This window comes from Gopherus evgoodei, unplaced genomic scaffold, assembly GCF_007399415.2.
Source record: "Gopherus evgoodei ecotype Sinaloan lineage unplaced genomic scaffold, rGopEvg1_v1.p scaffold_32_arrow_ctg1, whole genome shotgun sequence".
Taxonomy (NCBI): Eukaryota; Metazoa; Chordata; order Testudines; family Testudinidae; genus Gopherus; species Gopherus evgoodei.
The window spans coordinates 6161338-6182969 of NW_022059994.1; the positions used below are offsets into that span (position 1 = coordinate 6161338).

The following is a 21632-nucleotide window of genomic DNA, read 5'->3' on the forward strand; positions in this document are numbered from 1 at the left end:
GGCAGCTGTGGCAGAGTCTTTGGCTTCCCTTTGCTCCGTGCTGCTGGAGCTGTGGGCTGCAGGTCTGCTCACCTCCAGCTCTGCCACCCAAGGGAGCTAATTCCCTGCCTTTGAATGCCTCCAGCAGATGGAGCATTTGCTGCAGGTGTGGCAGGGCGGGGCTGGCTGAGCCCAAAATAGTCCCTTGGCTCCTTGTTACCCAGTGTGGGGTTTGGGCACCTCCTCATAGGATAGGCAGACACTCTCTCTCTTTTGTGTTCTGTGTTTTTGGAGTGACCTACACTGCAGGACACTGAGACACCACAGGCGCCAACTTTTGTTGGAGCTGGTGGGTGTTCGCTGCCCCCCAGCGCCCCAACTCTACCCTGGCCCGGCCCCAACTCCGCCCCCTCCCTGCCTCATTGGATCCCTCCCCAAATCCCTGCCCTGGCCCCACCTCTTCCCCAAGCATGCCACATTCCTCCTCCTCCCCCCTCCCTCTCAGGCTTGCGTCAATCAGCTGTTTGGTAGCGCAAGCCTGGGAGGGAAGGGGGAGAAGCAGGACGCGGCAGCATGCTCAGGGGAGGAGGTAGAGGTGACCTGGGGTAGGGGGGCGGGGCCACGGGGAGCTGCTGGTGGGTGCTCAGCACCCACCAATTTTTCCTCTTGGGTGCTTCAGCCCCAGAGCACCCACAAAGTCAGCACCTATGCGAGGCGCTACCACCAGCACAACCCCAACAATAAGGACACTCGATGATTAGCAGTGCAATTTTTAATTCCCCCGTCAGACTCCCCGTGGGTTTGTACCTTCACCAAATACTCATAAATCCATTACAGTTCATTTTCCTTCAGCTCTTGCTGTTGCCACCTGGGCAATGCACTGACAGCGTCATTGATGCTCCTGGCTGCTCTCACAGCAGCTTTCATAGCCGTCTCGATCCAGGCGTGAGGGTGAGCGGTGTATTCTCCTGCAAAATAGACCCTCCCTTCGTTCTGAAACAAAGCTTTGGAATAGTCAACTAACTGATACGGGGTTAATGAAACATATGCTCCCATCGCATATTTGTCCAGGCCCCATTTCTTGATCACATGTTTATCACAGACTTTCTGGATATAAGTCTTGGGCAGTTGGTGGATTTCTGCCAGGTCCTCCTGTACCACATCAACACACTTTTCATCACTGAGGGGAGTGAAGAATTCAGCCTCATCATCCCAAGTGTAGGAAGCCAGGATCACCCCCACTCCACTGGAGAAATTGTGGCCGGGGTAGTAGATGAACCTGGATGGGCGATCAGTGATTGACCTCCCATGATAGATTCCATCCTTCTCCCAAAACTTTTCCCTGCAGGCCAAAAAAATCTTCACGTCCCTTGAGTAGCGGAGGGAGCGCAGGGCATGGGTCTTGTTGGAGGAAAGAGGTGGAGAAAATTTAATGAACCTTGCGGCTTTTGCTGTGGTTGCGACAAGGACGTAGTCGGCCGCCACTGAGGAGAGGGACAATGTGAGTGGCCTGCGATAAGAAACTCTCACTTTTTCATTGTGTTGTAGTATCTTCACCACTGTGGACTGAAATAGAATATCCCTAGGCATAGACTTGTAGAAGGCCTCTGGTAGCTGATCGAATCCCCCCGTGATCTCATCAAGACTGAAAGAAAGGCAGTGGGGTGGGGAAAGGGGATGATAGTAGAAGAATGACAGCTTCTGTCAATAGCCCTCTGAGTGAATATCACAAAAATAATAAGTGGGTCTGTAGAATATCAGGGCTGGAAGGGACCTTGAGAAGTCATCTAGTCCAACCCCTTGCTCAAAGCAGGCCCAATTCCCAAACAGACTTTTGCCCCAGATCCCAAAATGACCCCCTCAAGGATGAACTTACTACCCAGGGTTTAGCAGGCCAATGCTCAAGCCGCTGAGTTATCCCTCCCCCATGTAAGGAGCTTCTTAGCTGAAGATATAATTCCTTTCCCTCCTCCCCCCTGACTACTTCAATTCCAGCTTCTTTCATTAGAGGCAGGCGCCAGGTCTGTGGTAGTTCAGGCTAAGACCAGCTTTCTGGTTAAAGTTTCATTCTTCTACGTGATCTAAATTCTGCATGATTACTAAGATTGCCTTAGAATTAGGTGTGCCTCATGGGGACGGGATAGGATTAATAATCCTCATTTGGGGTCATTTGACCAAAGGGTTCCCTTGGTACAGCAGAGTGATGCTCCAATATCATTATTACAGGTACACTTAGTCAGAAGTTAATTACTGAATTCCACAGGAACTCTCCCCATGAGAAGCCAGAGATAGACACTTTCAGTAATGTTCGTCTCATCCCTTGTGAAAGTGTCCCCTGCCTTGTATGGCTAGAGAAATACAGTAATGAACATCTGCCCTCGGTGACAGTTCAGACTATCGGTGCCTACTTGAAAGAAGATCCATCTATCTGCTTATCAACCTCATTGTATCAGAAGATGGATGGATAGATAGACAGATCCTACCATAGATACATGTTCTTCTCCATATAAAGCAAGTAATTAAAGATACTCTTCTTCTTACCCGTCTTTGAACACAATATCGTCCATGACAGAATACAGAAAAGACAGGTGGAAACTAGCATCTAGATTCAGCACGTCACCAATCATGTCAATGGCTCCTCTACTTAATTTTCCTTCTTTGATCAAATATTCCTAGTTGGGGAAGAGAGGAAGGGCAGAAAGTGCACGCATATCACATCCACCTTGAAACATGGCAGCTGAAGAGATGAACACAGGAATTATTTGGTACCCGTAAGGGTTAGCCAAAGGTCACAACCATAGAGACACAGAGACTCTCTTGGCAAACAGTCCCCTGTTCTTTGCAAACATCTCTTAGCTCAGACCTGACAAACTGACGACACCAAACACATCTTACAAGCTATTTATCTATGAAGAGTAACGTGTAAGGTATCTGCAGAAAGCTCACAACTTGTCAAGATTAATAATCGTGGCGTGATGTATGTATGGGTAATATTTAAGGAGTAAAGTATTTATGCTTGATGGACTTGGGGTAAAAATTAGTCACCAGGGGTCTCGTGTCTAGGTGACAACTCATTTAAACCAGAGGGACTTGTTCCCCTTCCCCAGTCGGCCAGGAGGTAATGCAAGGTTCTTTTCCTACCCTGGCCACATCCCAGAACAAATGATCAAAAAAGACCATTATAACAGGCAAGAGATAGCCCTGGCTATGAATCAAGGCAAAAGACTGTTTCGGTATAAATAGAGTGACAGGGAAGGCATTCTGGATTCATTCGCTAAGAAAACCCCTTACGGCAGTAGTCCCTAAACTGTGCGGCATGCCCCCCCAGCGGGGCATGGAGGAACATTTGGGGAGCTTGATGGGGCCCAGGCCAGCCCCCATTGGGGACAGGGAAGGAGTACCATCCAGCCCCACTCTGCCCCCATCTCTGCTCCAGGCCACCCCCAACCCCAGCTGAGGCCCTGGCTTCGGCTTCCAGCCCCCAGCCATGGCCCTGCCCTGGCCTCAGCCACTGACCACAGCCCGGCTCCTGGCTGCAGCTCGGCTCCCAACCATGGTCCCAGGTCTGGCGGTGGCTCCACTCCTGGCCCTGGCCTCAGCTCAGAACCTCTGGCCCTGCTCTCAGCCCTGGCTCCTGGGGGGATGCAGACAGATTACACTATGGGTAAGGGGGAGCATGACATCAAAAGTTTGGGGATCACTGCCTTAAGGAGCAGGGGCCTTTCATGAACATTTTGATGCTGGCTCTGGTGAACACAGCAAACTTTGCAACAGACTGAGCTTTGCAGAGGAAGCCTACGTGAGTATATTGGAAAGGTAACTATTGAGCAGGGGACACCCAGCTTTGTGTTTTACGCTTTTATAAGCATGCTTTTATTCTAGCCATTTGCTTCTATCACGTTCTCTCAATTCTAGTTAAATGCTTCTTCTTTCTCAAACAAACCTTCGTTCGTTCTGTTCTAAATGCTCACGAGGGCTATGTGGTTTACAGGAGTGGTGGTTTAAAGTAAAACTGGTAAACTGAGGTACACTGCAGAGGAGCTGGGATTTGTGAATAGCCGGCGGCAAGGACTGGATACCACAGAGGAATGAGTCTCGGGGATTGGGGTTCACGTACCGTTAAGCGCCTGCAAGGCAAAGCTACAACTGGCCGAGCCCAGAGGAGGGAGCTTGAGTGGCTGAAAGGCTGGTGGTGTCAGAGAGTGGCCACCCAGCTACCAGGACAAAGACTTCCTCGAGCTGGAGCCCGGGAGAAACAAAGTGACTTAGGCCTTATCTTCACCACCGCACTCAGTCGGTGCTGCTGCCATTGATACAGCAGCGTTGATGTAGCAGGCCTGGTGAAGACGTGATAAGTCAATGGGAGAGCGCTCTCCTGTCGACTTCAGGGTTCCACCTCACCAAGAGGCAGAAGCTACGTTGATGGGAGTACGGAGTAAAAATAATGGTGGCCAGATGTCCTGATTTTATAGGGACAGTCCCAATTTTGGGATCCTTTTCTTATATAGGCTCCTATTACCTCCACCCCCATCCTGATTTTTCACATTTGCTGTCTGGTCACCCTGGTGGGCAGGTACACAGAGGAAAGGTACCTCATTGAAATAACCACGGATGAGGACACATAGCTGGATGCCACTCCGAGACCCAGGGTGAGAAGAAGCGATGCAAAGTCGGTTACATAGGAATGGAGGAGGGTCCTGTCTTCGCTACACAAACACAGGGCAGGTGGGAGCACAGAGACCATTTGCTTTCTACAGACCGATGTCTTGGGTAGGGAGAGGCAAAGAAGATGTGGATCCCTGGCCCTGCCCTCCCCCTTCCACAAAGGAAAACCTGGAGGACCACATGGGAAAGCTTGCAAGGCCCCATGAGGCAAGCGTGTTTCCTCCACATATAGCCAGGAGGCATAGGAGGATTCAGATGTAATACCTCCTGCCATGGACTGTGTGAACATGGCACAATCTATCCCACAAGGAATTGCTTTAGCTGGTGTGAGGAAAGCTTTAGGAAACCAGGCACAAGATACTGGAATGCCATCTTCAATTACCTTGATGGAAAATGAGTCATATTTCTCTTTCAAAGCTCTGCAGTCTGTTGTCACCTGGGGAGCAACCAAGAAAACAGTCACTAGTTTCACAGTCACACCTCTGCCTTTGCAGATTGGTTATTTTCCCTGTTTGCGATCATGTGCTTACGGATGGTATCCTAGTGCGTATGCCCAAGGAGAGGACATGAAATGACTGCTGAGGTGAAAAAGCTGTTAACGAGGTCTTTTTAATGGGGACATAGGTGCGGACTTCTCCTTAGCTGGGGGGTGCTTGCCCCCCCCGCCACAGGCCTCATCCCCACTCCACCCCTTCCACCAAGCCCCTGCCACTGCCCCGCCTCTTCCCATCCCTGCCTCACCACTTTCCACCCCCTCTCCTGAGTGTGCCCCATCGCCACTCCTCCCCCTCCCTCCAGGAGCCTCCTGCATGCCGCAGAACACCTGTTCGAGGCAGGTGGGAGGCGCTGGTAGGGAGGGGGAAAAGTTGATCAGCGGGGCCGCCGGTGGGCAGGAGGCACTTGGGAGAGGGGCCAGAACTGGGTGGGAAGAGGTGCAGAAGAGGTGGGGTAGGGGTGGAGTGGGGGCAGGATGAGGTGGGGTGGGAGTGGAGCCTATGGCGGAGCAGGAATGGGACATTGGGGGAAGGGGTTGAGCTGGGTTTGAGCACACCCAGGGAAAGGAGGAAGCCGGTGACCTGTGCCCTCAAGCCATGCCAGCTAGCCTGGGTTGAAAGGACCACTTAAGTTGAGCAAGATGGTTTTGCGTGTGGATGAGATGAGGTTTAGGACCAAAATCTAACTTTGAAGTGAAAACCTACCTACAGTACATGAATCCATTCCACAACTCACATACCTTATCCAGTGTCTGGTCATAAAGTTCACTGGCAGATTTCCCCCTCTCTGTGGGAAGCACAGGGTATTGCAAGATATCAGGGTTTCGGTCAACATTTCCAGATTTTGCCCTGACGTTGTTAGTCAAATACCAGGCATTGTCATTAGTATTATAGAATGGGTTCAGTTTAAGTCCGAATCTGGTAATAAATTCACGCACAATCCTAAAGAAAAGAAAAGCAGTAAAATAAGAAATATTCCAAAATGAGAAAGAATGTTATATGCTCATATATGGTCCTGAGCATGAATGGCCCAATCCTACCTAGGTAAATTACATTATTTGTGTGTCATATGACCCCAAATCCATATTTCACCAAATCCACATTCAACTCTGTTTTGCAGTAGCTGAAAAATGTGGACAACTCTTTCAATAATGATTATAAATCTGTTCATAATAAACATTTTAGTTAAATGTGTCATGAAACATGTTGCTAAAACTGAAACCAAAAAATGCACCGAGCAATTTACTTTTGGAAAAATGCCATTTGGCATTTTGGCCGGTGGAGTAGATTGTCATAACTCAGCCCACTCTGCACTTCCACCCACCCAGTCCCATCCCATCTACACAGGAAGAGTTACAGCTCCATAGAGATTTGAGTCCATGCACACAGACTGACTATTTGATGCAATGCAAGTCGTCCACATAAGGAAGCAAGGGGAGATTTTAACCTACTCAAATTTAAGGCTTCAAAGATTTTTTTTTCTTGGCATTTTCATAAAAGTTTTTGAAATGGGGCTTCCGCGGGTCTGAACAAGGTTGGCGGGTGAGGAGGGCGAACTGTGTATTACCTATCGTTTCTTGGCAAACGCATGGCTCCCAGCTCCGCGTACCAATCTCCTTCTCGATGGGTCAAGATACGTCCTCCCACACGGTTACTGGCTTCCAGAATCAGGACCTAGGGGCAAAATGCAGGTCATGGTTTTCAATCCCTTGCTGGTACCTAGTAGCTGTAGGTAGGGCTTGAATTATCCCACATCCTTTCTTTTGTAAATGGCCATCAAAGAAAGAACATTCATGCTTTATCAAAGTCATTTCAGCTGCTATGTAAGCAAACAGGCCTGGATTCAGGAAAGCAGGTTCCCATATGAAATACCAGGGTTGGAGGGGACCTCAGGAGGTAACCTAGTCCAACTCCCTGCTCAAAGCAGGGCCACTCCCCAGACAGATTTTTGCCCCACTTCCCTAAATGGCCCCCTCAAGGAATGAACTCCCAACCCTGGGTTTAGCAGGTCAATGCACAGACCACTGAGCTTGACAACTTGAATTTCAACTTCATAAGACTTAAGCATAGGCTTAAAGTTAAGCACGTTCTGACGCATGCTTCCAGAATCGGGCTGTATTCCTGCTCTGGGTACTCAAGGAACACATTCCAGTATGGAAGTTTTCATAGTAATAGCGATTTTTCCATTCATAATTAATGCCAGATTTTCAGTGAGGGAGTGTAGCGGGGTGACCAGCCGCTCCAGCCCAGAACATTTGGAAAAGCCCTGCAGAGGGCTGGGGCTGGGCAAGGTAAAACCCTGGCTGATTGGGGAAAGTGGCTGCAGCTGGGGCCATGCCCCAAATTGAGCAGCAGGGCCTTATAAGAAGGCCTGGGAAGCCAGAAGGATCAGTCTCCCTCTGGCTGTAGAGGGAGAAGAGCCTGGCTGCAGGGAGCTGGAGACAAGGTACCGGAGTGGAGCAGGGCTGGAGAAAGGCAGAGGAGCTGGGGAACTCCAGCCTGGAAAGCCCCAGGCTGCAGCCTAGCACAAGACCAACAGGTACTGGGTGTTGCAGGGGGCAGCCCAGGGGTAGGCCAAGGCAGCAGGTCCAAACCCAACCTTGCTAGTTATGAGTGGCTTGTACACTGCAGTCTGCCCCAGGGAGTGGGGCTAGATGGTGACTGGCAGTGGCCTTATACTGAGGCAAGGTGGGGTTAGTGGGTGGGGGTTCCTTGGGGAGGGGAGACCCAAAGAGAAAGGGGTTACTGCCAAGGGGCAGCACCCCAGATAAAGGGGCACTGGGTCCTGGGAGGGACGTGGGGGGCCAAGAGGACAGGCGAATCACTGGCCTGCAGAGGGCGCTCCGGAGCTGGAATGAGAATTCCCAGAATGGATCAGCAGGAGGCACCACATGGGTGAGTCCGCACGTCTACAGGGAGGTTTTAAACCAACAACGTTAACTAAGCACTTCAACTGTAAATACACAAGCTATGTCTGTTGACATTTCCAGACTCAGGGGCTGTAGTTCTTGGGTGGTTTTGAGAAGGGGGAGTAGAGGATGTTGAGGCAATCTATAGGGATAATGGATTTTGGTCTTTCCCATGGCCCAAGACAGTCGCTCTTTCTATGGAAAAAGAAAACAAACCACAAGCGAACGAGTGAGGGTGAAAGTTAAAGTTGTTATGGGATCGTTAATATCGGTTTTCACAGGTAGAGAATTTTGTCAGAAATGTGCAAACTGGTCTTTTGGAACAGTGACTCTTATCTAATCACCATTTCCATAAAAGGCAGAGATTCGAATTTTTTTAGCTGCAGCATTATTTTTCGTACAGCTGTGCTATTTCACTAACGACCTTAACTTCAAGGCAATGAACATATCTGGAAATCAGAATAATAGATTTCTTTCTTTCAGAGTCACCCAGTTTACTTAAGTTCACATTGTTTTGTTCTTCAGCATTGTTTACTCTGTCACAGGAAGGAGCAAACTATGGCCCGCAGGCCAGATCCGGCCCCTCAGGGCTTTGGATCTAGCCCGTGGGCTTGCCCCCCATGGCCCTGCAGGCCCCATGCTGCTCTCAGAAGCAGCTGGTGCCACATCACTGCAGCCCCTAGGCAGGGGCGCAGAGGGCTCTGTGCGTTGCCCTTGCCTCCAGGCACCACCCCCTGCAGCTCCCATTAACTGGGAACGGTGGCCAATGGGAACTTTGGGGGAGGTGCCTGGAGGCACGGCAAGGGCAGCGCACGTGGAGTCCTCTGCCCTCCCACCTGCACCCGCCACCCAGCTTGCTGCCCTAAGCCCCTGCCTGCACCTCACACGCCTCCTGCCTCCCAACTCCCTGCCCAAAGCCCCTGCCCCCTCTTGCACCCTAACCCCCTGCCCTGAGCTCCCTGCCTGCACCCTGTGCCCCAACTCCCTGCCCTGGGCCCCTCATACATCCTGCACTCCTCCTTCACCCCAACTCCCTGCCCTGAGCCCTCTCCTGCACTGCACACCCCTCCTGCACCCCATCCCCCTTCCCTGAGCTCCCTCATACACCCCGCAACCCTCCTCTGCCCCAGTCCCTTGCCCTGAGCCCCTTCCTGCACACTGCACCCCCTCCCGCACTCCCTCCCGCACCCCAACTCCCCGCCCCACCCCTGAATACAATTTTCCCACCCAGATGTGGCCCTCAGCCCAAAAATCCTCCCCCCCCCGCCACTCTATCGAAAAGGAATGATGAGACTATTTCAGAGGAGCGCTGCCTCCCTGGCCTGTCTCAGGTGCCTCTCAGTCCATTAATTACCTTGCAACCAGCTTCTTTCAGCAGTATGGCAGCAGTGAGGCCACTGATTCCTGCCCCGACAATCACCACCTTCTTTGAATAACATTCTTCTTCCAACCCATTTTTGGCAATGTCCACCAGTTCTTCGTAGTCAGAGTCAATAAAGCATTTTTCCCACTCCTTCGGTTTGCGCGGGAGCCCCTCCAAGCTCAGGACTGCTACGAGGAGGAAGAGCTGAAGAAAGGCTAGAACAGAGATGCAAAGAAAACACCCACATTGAAGCAAACTCGCGCTCTGAGACCATGCAGCTCAGTAACATCACTGACCTGCTACTCCTCATCTCTAGGAAGGGGCTAACAACCACAAAAGCAGAGCTCTGTTATATTAACAAACCAGGAATGTTATTACCATCCAATACAAGCCACGTATAAACCCAGAGAAGGGAAGTCAGTTCTCAAATCCTCTCACAGTTCATGCATTCTTATAAATGGTAAAATATAAGACCAGCCATACTGGTTCAGACCAATAGTCCCTCCAGCCCAGTATCCTGTCTTCTGTCAGTGGCTGGTACCACACGTGGCCCATCGCCCAGTCTACCACTGAGGGTCCTGGGCCCCACAGAGTCACTTAGATCTGTGCATGTCACAGGGATGTGATGATCTGGGGGCCAGCCATCACCTGAGGGAATGGTGCAGGAGAAATTCATCTATCGTGGACAATGTGACTGAACAAGGTCTTCAAGATTTAACTTCATGAGGTGAATTGAGGAATCTAACCAGAGTCTCTGCGTTATTCCATTAAAAAAACCCTCAGTTCTGCTTTTGCTTTCCGCAATGCAAGATAAGCTTTTTGTTTTTCACAATGGAAAGCTGTGATTCCCTCTCTCGATGACCATGAAGGAGCTCTGTGTCCTGTGGAGTGTGGTTACGGAAGGATCACACCAAGAAATATGTGGTGCATGAGGTCCCCAGTCCCCTAACTCCTTAAAGCTTTAAAATTCAAATCAAAACTCGAATCTCTGTCTGGAAGTTCACAGGTGGCCAGTGCAGCTTTCAAAGCAAGATTATTATGGTGTTCTCAGTGGAACACTCCTTCTAAATGCACACCCACATTTTCCACTAGAATCAGTTTCTGACTGGTCTAAACTGAAGGTGACAAAGCCATGGAGGTCCCACATTTCACAGCAATGGTGACTCTGCTCAGCAAAAGCAGATGAAAGGATATATTAATCTAGGCTATAACTCCATCCTGAGCATCCATCAGCACTCTTAGACCTAACCAAACCCCTATATTGAGTTTCTAATGGTGTCCAGCCCCGCCAGGAGACGAAAGATCTACATGGAAGGATGATCCCTGCTGCTTTTTTTCTCACCCTTTTTGAGAGTCCTTTATCTCCCTTTCCTGCTTGATTCTGTTGATTGCTTCAATGCAAATTAAGCAGCGCACCCAATCCTCTGTTTGAGACAAACCCCTTTGCCAATCTCAGTTTGGGACATGAGTTAATAACACCATACAGTGGAATCTTATAACTGCATGGCAATGTTGCCACACGTATGTTATCAGAACAATATTAATCATCAGATTATGAGTTTTCAGTTGATACCTTACAAAACATATTTGGTACAAAAATTATTACCATAGTGTGGAGGGTATGGACACAGGGCTACATCCTGTCACAAATCCTGTTACTCTTTTTAATAACACAAGAACTAAGGGTCATCAAATGAAATTAATAGGCAGCAGGTTTAAAACAAACAAAAAGAATCAAGTATCAGAGGGGCAGCCATGTTAGCCTGGATCTGTAAAAGCCGCAAAGAGTCCTGTGGCACCTTATAGACTAATGGACGTTTTGGAGCATGAGCTTTCGTGGGTGAATACCCACTTTGTCAGATGCACACCCACTTGACCTGCTGCCTTGGCAACCTCCCTCGGCAATTTATTCCCGTGTCTAACCACCGTGACAGTTAGGAAGTGTTTCCTAATGTCCAACCTAAACCACCCTTCTTGCAATTTAAGCCCATTGCTTCTTGTCAGCTTAGAAAGACATTTTTTCTCCCTCCTCCTTGTAACAGCCTTTTTTGTACTTGAAAACTGTTATGTCGTGTCCCCTCTTAGTCTTCGCTTCTCCAGACTAAACAAACCCAATGTTTTCAATCTTCCTTTATAGGTCATGTTTTCTAGACCTTTAAATGCAGGTTAGTTCAGGACTGTGAAATACACCATACAATGTAACTGTAACAGTTGCAAGTGAAAACAGTCAGCCAAGGTATAATTCATAAATCATCATCATCAAATCTTCATTTCTCTTCCATCCGCATGTCCAAATGGACACTGGGGCAAGAAATAAACAGGGCATCTAACATGTGCAGTGAGGGAAAAACAGCCTGCAACTGGGAGCACCCTGGCCATGGTAAGTCAAGGGAATGATTCCTAAGAGCCCCTGCAAGACCTTAGCAGCGTCAGTGCTTTGATTTTTGAGTAAATGTATTTAAAATCTCAAAGGCTTTTCTGGCGTATTGAAATAAATACGTTCAGCGCTGACTTACAACACTGGTGTCCCTTCACCAAGGCTGCCCAGAGGATTCAGGGCGCCTGGGGCAAAGCAATTTTGGGGGCCCCTTTCATTAAAAAAAAAGTTGCAATACTATAGAATACTATATTCTCATGGGGACCCCTGCAGGGCCTGGGGCAAATTGTCCCACTTGCATCCCCTTCCCCCCCACCCCGGGCAGCCCTGCCCTTCACTTGGTGAACAGATCATTTGTTCTTTTAAAACTTTAACCGAATCTAATCACCAAGCCACAGCCGCGGAAAGTGCAGAACTGCTACGCCTGCGTCCCACAGTAAAATTGATTTACTGTGTCACTGACGCCAAGTGCAACCGAAAATACCACACTGCTGGCTGTTTCCTCCTACATTCACGCTGAAAGAGTAGATGATTCTGGGAGAACCTCAATTGAAAATGAGGAAGAAAACGACAAAAAGAGAAAGCCGGTAAGAGAGAGTGGAAAGATGTGAAACACGAAAGCCCGTTGCTACAGTAAGATGTGCCCAAAGGAACAACGAATTCCATCACTCTGAGAAAGCTCAAAGAGACGTTTCACTCACAGAACCTGTCCATTTCGGATGGTGGGCGGAGTCATCCAGTTACCCTCTTATTTTATACCCACCTTTTATATAGACCTACTGATAAATATCCTAGCAGGAACTGCTGACTCTGTGTCTAGTGAAACTGTCACGTGGGCTTGTAGGACCTCCTCCTGTGATGTGCTCACAGCCTGCAGGTGACTCTGAGTTGAGTCAGCTACATCCAGGCACATAGGACCTGGGAACAAAAGATTGTGGTGCTAGATGGGACAGAGTCTATCTTCTTCCACACCCTGCTGAATCTCCTATTCTTTCCTGGAAACCACCCCAAAACTTCCTCCATATCCTCATGAGCCCATATTCTCTCTCCAGTTGAAGCTGTTCCCCTGTGGGGGGAAAAAAGATAATTTAAAAAGTCATTGGCACAGAGGGACTGGATGCTGGGTCTCCCACGTCATTGCTTTAACCACTAGGAAATGGAGTCATTCTCTGGCTTGTTTTTTCTCTGGCCCAATGGTTCTTTCAATAGTTAGCCACAGTGGGTGCTTTGTTTCAGAGGCACACGTTGAAATCTGGGTTTCAAAATATTTGAAATTTTATTTTATTTGTAGAAAGAATGAGAAAGTTTGTAGAAAGTACTTGTGGCACCTTAGAGACTAACAAATTTATTTGAGCGTAAGCTTTCAGGGGCTACAGCCCACTTCATCAGATGCATGTAGTGGAAAATACAGTAGGAAGATATATATACTGTGACAAAGTTCCTCCTCTACCTTGGTGGGTCCTGCGCTTATTTGGCAGATTTGCTCACCTCAGTGATCTTCCCCACAGTCTGGGTCAACTTCTCCTGTGTCTGATCAGGAGTTGGGAGGTTGGGGGGGAACCCGGGCCCATCCTCTACTCCGGGTTCCAGCCCAGGGCCCTGTGGTTTGCAGCTGTCTAGAGTGCCTCCTGTAACAGCTATATGACAGCTACAACTCCCTGGGCTACTTCCCCATGGCCTCCTCCAAACACCTTCTTTATCCTCACCACAGGACCTTCCTCCTGGTGTCTGATAACGCTTGTACTCCTTAGTCCTCCAGCAGCACAGCCTCTCCCTCTCTGCTCCTTGTGCCTCTTGCTCCCAGCTCCTCACACACACTTCCGCTCCTCTGGCTCTCCCCTCCCTGACTGGAGTGAGCTCCTTTTTAAACCCAGGTGCCCTGATTAGCCTGCCTTGATTGGCTGCAGGTGTTCTAATCAGCCTGTCTGCCTTAATTGGTTCTAGCAGGTTCCCGATTACTCTAGTGCAGCCCCTGCTCTGGTCACTCAGGGAACAGAAAACTACTCACCCAGTGACCAGTATATTTGCCCTCTACCAGACTCCTATACACCACTGGTCTGGGTCTGTCACAACACATACAGAGAACATGGAAAAAATGGAGGTTGCCAGACCAATCGATTCAGGTGGGCTATTATCAGCAAAAGGGGGAAAAAAACTTTTGTAGTGATAATCCGGACAGCCCATCTCAGACAGCTGACAAGGTGTAAGTAACAGTGGTTATTGCAATATGAGAGAGAACCAATGTCAGTCCCTATTCCTGCTTTTGAATGCACATCTCATTTTCTGTCATTTTACAGCCGTTCGCTATGTTTTTCAATGGGATTCTCCTCTGCCACTGTGTGAAAGACCCACCTTTCTGTGACAACACATTCTGGTCATTTCTAGCAATGGAAAGACAAAGAACTCTGGGAGTTCATGTCCTGGAATGTAGCCTCTGTTGTTGATGCAGATCCCAGAGCAGCTTGTTAATAAATGAATTCCTCCTGATCCACATTAACAAAGATGTCCACGGTCTCCTTATATGGCCTCATCAGCATAGCATCTGAGCACCTCACAATCATGAATCTAGTTATACTCATAAACACCCCTGTGAGGATTGGCTGGTACGCCCAGATGAAATTTTTGGCCAAAATGTTTTGGTGGTGTTGAGAATTTTTACCAGATTGGTTGAAATTTTTCAGTTGCTTTATAACTTAAAGAAAAAAGGAGTTTGGTTGCTGAAAATGGAAACATTTTTGGTTTCTGATGCAACTCCCCCAAAATCTTGTCAAAGGTGAAATTTTCTCGCAGAAACACCTGTCTTGCAATGAAAAATGTTGACCAGCTCTGCTCTGCAGTGATTCCTGAGTTATGAAACGTCTGGATTGAGAGCTAAAGCAACCACCTCTTCAGTTGAGCAGCTTCCCCTGCCAATGTGATTGGGCAATGACCCATGAAGCAATTCCTCTCTGTGGCAACTGCTGAGGCCTCCAGACCCCTGGGGCTTCAGTTCAACCCTGCCCTGTCTCAGTTTACACTGAGAAAATTGCATTTGACTACCCCATGACCCTAATGAATGAAAAAAACATCAGTCAGCCAGATGGGACATTTCTCTTCTTCAGTTTGGATGTACTGCTGCCTAAATCATTCCCAACTCTTCTTTAAATCCTTCCACAGGGAAATTATTATTACTAAACAAAGCATCAAAGCAACAAAAGCCTCTAGATTGAGCCCCACTGTGCTAGATGCTGCACAAAAATACCACTATGCTGGGAGATGATGATGGAAGCCATCAAGTGAGTCTTTGCTCCTACGACAGCCGCAGACCTTGGCGGGGTCCATGGGTGGCTAAGCACTCGCTGTCCAACCCAATGGAAGGAGCCATTAAACCCCTGTTCTGTAGTAAAGGCAGCTGGAGATAATGGAGGGACCATCCAAGGCACATGGCAGGGCAGAGCTAAGCCACGTGGGCCGAGGGGTTTCCTTGATTGCAAATGCTGGGGCTAGGAGACTGGTTTGCAATTGGTGTGAGTTAGAGGCAGGAAGCCAGGGGAAGCAATTGTGAGCATGGCCCTGAGAGGAAGCAGAGAGACTGTGCTTTTTGGGCACAGAGCTCAATGGAGGGTCAGACTTAGGGATTTCTGAGTGTCGGGGAGCAGTACCCAGATAGCAAGGTTAGTTGTCTGACCGCAGAGAGACAGGCAACACCAGCAAGGTCCGAGCAGCCCGTCTCCAGAGAGAACCAGCATACTCTTTACAACTAACATGAGTTTATATAGACAGTTCCGTCTCCTCATAGATTATTCATTTATACAACCCCTCCCATCCCCTTGTAACTAAAACCTTTTGTATACATGCATACCTACATTCTACAACATTAAGTGATTAATGACATCTTAACAAACCTCATATCAGTATGGCGTCAAGCACCAGATGTTAAGAATGAGGGATTGTAGGACAGACAGAGAGCAGAACCAAGGAATGAGAACAGGGAGACTCCTTAAAGTTCTGTAAACAAACTGTTCGTTAACACAGCAGAGTGCACACAAGAATGCAGCTTAAAGCTCTTTTATCTTACTTGTTCCAGCTCTCTGTGAGTATACTCCTTGGTATTTTTCCACTCAGGGACTACCCAGAAACCCCAGTTAGCCAGACTTCAGTCAGGTTGGCATAACTGTTTTGTGGATGCTCTTTCCAGCCCATCTAACAGTCCCCTCTTTGTCCCTAGAGGACCTTCATGGGACTCTTGGGACAACAAGTTACTTACTTTTGGGCAGGCATAACCGGGTACCCATCCAACACCTGCATCGGAACATGACATATAAGACTACCAGACCACAAATTATCACAACAGCGGTGCAGAGCAGATTGTGAAGGCATCCACCTACTAGACCACAAATTATCACAACAGTGCTGCGGAGCAGGTTGTGAAGCCATCCACCTACGTCTGGAAACCAGTTAAACAGGTTGCTCCACCAAGAATCAACCCACTCTCCCCCATGATCCTTGCCACTTGTATGAGGTGATTTGCCCTCTCCCAAGTGGCGTTATACACATCGGGAACATAGACACAACGTTCCTGTTTAATTAATGCACATGTGCCTCCCTGGGAGGCAAGCAAGATATCTAATGCTAAGCGATTCTGGAGAGCCATCTGTCTCAGCTTTCTTTGCTCGGTTGCCAAATCCACCAGGGTGTCAACAGTAGTATTTGCCATCAGTTCTAAAACTCCCTGAAGTCTCATCATTCCTTCTCCAATTTGCCAAGGCCCCCCCCCCCCCACAAGCAAAAACAAATCCTGCACAGGCACCTGTCCAATCATTTAGAGTTCGCCAAGTAAGGGGAGGAGATTCTTTAACATCCGACTCCGCCCCCCCTTACATTCCGGATTTTTCCTTTTGGTAGATGGGCACAGTAAACTATAGGGGGTTCCAACCAGGCCAGATAGCAGGATCCACTCCACAAAGGAGGGAGGGCTACATATGCCTTGTTACTGCATACGCAGTATACTCCAAAAAGAGTGGGGAGAACTTTGGACCAGGAACGGTTCGTTATTTTGTACCATCCGGTCCAAGCTGGGAGAAGGGAGAATTTAGCTGAGGAAGAATGGGTGGTACACAAACACATGGTATAGTTCGATAGGCTATACTTGAGCGTGCAATTAATAACATAATGTTCTACTAATTTGTCACCTTCATACAGAACGTGTTCCTCTCCATGTATATTACACTTATTACCAGGAAAGTTGTACCAGGCAAAGGAGCAAGACATTGCCCCGTCCAAGAGGGATATGTTAGGACCACGTTTAGTCCCATAATGAGTGCCGTTGTAATAGGCCTTGCACTCACTATTACCTAGTGCTATTTTTCCTTCCCTTAGAATGCATCACTGGCCAACTCTTTTCCAGACAATGAGGTACCTGTTTTCGGAAATACCAGTGTCAGCCCAGGTAATATTTAAATCACCTGATACGTCCTTCCAAGATGGGGTCCATGTCATGTTCATAGCACTAAGGGGGATAGGAACCATGGGGAGACCTTTCTGACTATCTGCTGGCGTTCACGAGCACACCCAGCGTGAAGTATTATGTAAAGCTGGCGTGCGAGCTGTCATTTCATGGGTAAGGCGTATAAATGTGTTGGAACTATGGGATTCCATAGCTTCAATTTGCCAAACCCCCAGGAAAGAAGGATAACAAACAATAAACACAATAAAAATGCAAGAACCCATGCTACAAAGCGGGACCATCCTTTCGAAAAGGAACACCAAATTACGGTTTCTTCAGTTGTAGCCAAAGCTTCAGGTCGCCCACAGGGGTAACAGTCCATCTGTCTGGGGCACGGATGTCGTCTGTTTCTGGTTCACCCAGTTCCCGGTGGGGTGAACGTGCGTGGCACCCTTGAAGTCCGATGTCGTCTGCTTCTGGGGAGCCCTTTACCAATCAGGGTCCCGAGCGGTGCTCTTGATTCTGGTATGATGGATCCAGGTAGGTAGCTCCTTCACTCAGACGGCGGTAGGGCTCACCAGAAGGATTTTGAAGGGTCCTAGCCACTGTGGTTGGAGCAGATTCTTCTTGTATGTTTTTACCCACACAGAATCACCTGGTAAAAAAGAATGACCTGCTTCCCGCGGTGGTAAGAATTGGGAAAATGCAGAGTACTGCTGTAATGTCACCAGATGGCGCTGTACCTGTTTCATTTGTTATATCAGAATCACTGGGAATCGATATCAAAGGGGCGAAAGTTGGAGGCACAGGTCCAAACAAGAGTTCGTAGGGAGCCAGCCTAGTCCTAGCATTAGGAGCTGTTTGGATTGTATAGCGTGCAAGAGGCGGACCCTTAGTCTGTTTCAACTTGAGCTCTTGGCACAATTTTGTCAAGAGATTTTTCAAGGTTCCATTCATACGCTCCACCTGGCCTGAGCTCTGGGGGTGCCAGGGAGCATGAAAGGCCCACTTTGTCCCTACGGCTTCAGTAAGTTCTTTACAAATCCGCGCTGTGAAATGAGGAACCTTGATCAGAATCAATTACTTCAGGAGGGCCAAATCTTGGGATCACTTCATTAAGTAAAATTTTACAGCCTTTAGCTGCAGTAGCTGGTTGACCATAACTAACAAATGCCGCTTCCCCTTGGAAGGAGGTAAGTCAGTAAAATCAATCTGTAAATGTTGCATAGGCCTGTGAGCCCATCTGCGCCCCCCCCGACGGTGCTTGTTTGTTCACACCCTTTGGATTACGTTGCTGACACAGAGCACACTTCTCTACTATTCTCCTGGCTACCTCATAAAGTCCTGGAGAAACTAACTGTCTTAGAATAATCTAGGCCATTTTATTTGCCCCCAAGTGTGTATTATTGTGAATCTGTTGCACCACCTCACTCTGGTATCTTTTAGGCAACACATAAAGACCATCGCACTCCCAAAGTCCTGCCACGTTGGGCTTAGCTCCCCACTTCTCCCAGATTGTTTTTTCACCCTCTGGGGCATGCTGTTGCCAGATTAAAAGAGGGAAACCCACATTCAACTGAGTGTTTTGTAGGGCAGCTGTCTTAGCAGCTTCATCTGCGAACCAGTTTCCTACTGACACAGGATCAGTCTGTTTACAGTTATTCACTGCAGGGCTCATACCAATCTCTTTAGGAGCTTGGATAGCTTGCAACAACTCAGCTATTTCTTTTCCATGAGCAATCTGTGACCCTGAGGAAGTAATGAATCCTCTCTCCTTCCAAATGGCTTCAGTAGCATAACACACCCCGAAGGCATATTTAGAGTCAGTATAAATATTAACCCTTTTTCCTCTAGCATACAAACCGGCAGCAGTTAAAGCCTGAAATTCAGCCGACTGGGCGCTTGTCGCTGGTGACGAAGGTTTACCTATCAATACTGTACGACCATCCGTAACTGCATACCCAGAACGTCTAACACCATCTCTCACAAAGGCAGAACCATCTACAAACAGCTCTCACTCTGGATTTAGTAGAGGAATATCAGCTAGATCAGGTCGCGGAGTAGAGACCTGATCTAAAACCTGCAAACGGTCACATACTGTTTCCTGACCATCTTCATGAGGTAGCAAGGAAGCCGGATTTAAACCTGCACGCCTCTTTAGGGTAACTCCAGGAGTCATTAACTGAGTCACCTCCTATTTCCACAGTCTTTGATTAGTTAGATGTTTGTGCTGCTGTGAGTTTAGCAGGCTTGCTACTGCGTGGGGAGTGGGTACTGTTAAAGGATGCCCCAACATGATCTCTTGAGCCTTTTCTACTAACAGTGCCTCCGCTGCCACATTCCTAAGGCAGCCAGGGTGTCCCTTAGCCACTGGATCCAGCTGTCCCGAAAGGTATGCCACAGGCCTGGGAGCATTTCCAAATGACTGCGTTAGTACTCCCCATGCTACTCCCTTGACTTCATGTACGTATAAATCAAAAGGCTCACTGTAATTGGGTAGCCCTAACGCAGGAGCTTGAATGACGGATTCTTTTAGTGCTTTAAAGGCTTTTATTTGCTCAGGGTTTGGATGTAGGGGCTCTTCAGCCTCTTCCTTAGTTAGCTTATGTATAGGCTGTCATAAACAGATAGCTAAGGGTTAATGTTTCTTTCACTTATAAAGGGTTAACAAACAGTGACCTGCAAACACCTGACCAGAGGACCAATCAGAAGAAAAGCTACTTTCAAATCTCGTGAAGGGAAGCCTTTGTTTGTGGGTTTTGGGTTTGGCTTTGTTCTCTCTGGGTCCTGGACGGGACTAGAGGTGCAGCCAGGTTTCTGCCAATCTCCCTGCTACAGTCTCTTATCTATTCAGAATTGTGAGTAAGAAAAGGCGGTCAGAGTCTTTTAATTTGTTTTTTTTTTCATTTACATATGTGTACTTGCTGGAAGTAGCTTAAATTGTGTTTCTGCTGGAGAAAGTTTCTTTCTATTGTTTATAAGTTGAAAGACCCTGTAACTGTTTGCCATCTAAAGTGCAGAGATAAACCTTTTACTTTTTTTTCTTTCTTTTTTATTAAAAGTTTTGCTTGTAAGACCTGTTAATTTTTTTCTCCTAGTTAAGGTTCAAGGGAATTGGTGGGGAGAAGGGAAGGATAAATTTTCTCTTTGTGTTAGATTCACACAGCTTGAATCTGTAGTGCCTTTGGGTGAGCGGGAAGGTAACACTCCTCTTGGTGTGGTGATTCAAGAAGTTGAATCAGGCGATCTCCTAGTGTTCCCAGGGCGGGAAGGAGCTGGGAGGAAGAAGGGAGGGGGAAGGGAATGGTTTATTTCCCTTTGTTGTGAGACTCAAGGGTCTTCGGGTCCCCTGGGAAGGTTTTGGGGGGACCAGAGGGTATCAGGCCCTAAAAATTCCTGATTGGTGGCAGCGCTACAGAATCTAAGCTGGTAATTAAGCTTAGAGGACTTTATGCTAGTACCCAGATCCTGGACGCTAAGGTCCAGATTTGGGAATTATACTTGATAGAGGCTTTAGCCAGGCTCCATCTGAAATAATCCAAGGGCAACAAAATCTGATCGTGCCGATAAAACCCCACATGCCGCGCTTAGTGGTAAGAAATGAAATGTTAACAATAGCTGCAATTCGTTGGGGATCCAGACTACGTATTCCAGGACCCGATTTATACCCGAGGTACTTTACCTCCTGCCCAGCCCATTGCAACTTTGTAGGGCTGACCTTATGTCCTTTCGATGCCAATTGATTGAGTAAATAGACAGAGTCAACTTCATTATCCTCTCGAGTCCTGGAAGCCACCAAAATAGCATCAACATACGTCACCAGGGTGACCAGAGGCAGCTGGCAACTGGACATCTTTTAAGTCCTCTGCTAAAACCCTGGCAAACACGCCCGGGGTTTCCATATAACCTTGAGGCATTCTGGTCCAAGTGAGTTGTCCCAGGCGTCCAAACCTTTTATCCCCTTTTCCCGCTGTGCCAGGGACCCCCCCCCCCAAGTAAATGCAAAGAGGTACTGTTTTTCTGGGGCCACTGGTACAGAGAAAAAAGCATTTACCAAGTCCATACATGTAAACCATTCCACTTCAGGTGGCACCATTGCCAAAATAGTACTTGGGTTTGGCACCACAGGATGTTCTGGCATCACATACTGATTAATGAGTCTTAAGTCCTGCACCATTCTATACACAGGTTTTCCATCAGGGCCAGGCTGTGGCTTCCTTACAGCCAGAATGGGGGTGTTACAGGGCGAGACACACGGCACTAAAATTCCTTTGTTCTTGAAATTTTGCACAAGGGCTCAAGTCCATGTATGGCCTCGATTTTAAGGGGATATTGTCTCTGAGCTGGGGGAGGCATATTAGCCTTTATTACCGGATTTAGAGGCGAGGCTGATTTCACCAGACCCACATCATGCTTTCCT

General features: G+C 48.1%; 1 protein-coding gene across 1 annotated transcript; it reads right to left on the reverse strand.

Annotated features, from left to right (window-relative positions):
• Positions 1-775: 775 nt before the first annotated feature.
• On the reverse strand, positions 776-12518 carry LOC115640768 (L-amino-acid oxidase-like). The gene is made up of 7 exons (XM_030543750.1): positions 12489-12518; positions 9402-9625; positions 6706-6812; positions 5879-6080; positions 5027-5080; positions 2521-2651; positions 776-1624 (listed from the first exon to the last, which is right to left on the reverse strand). Exons 1-7 carry the CDS (start codon positions 12499-12501, stop codon positions 811-813), a joined length of 1545 nt encoding a protein of 514 aa, XP_030399610.1. The 5' UTR covers positions 12502-12518; the 3' UTR covers positions 776-810.
• Between the last annotated feature and the right edge of the window lie 9114 nt (positions 12519-21632).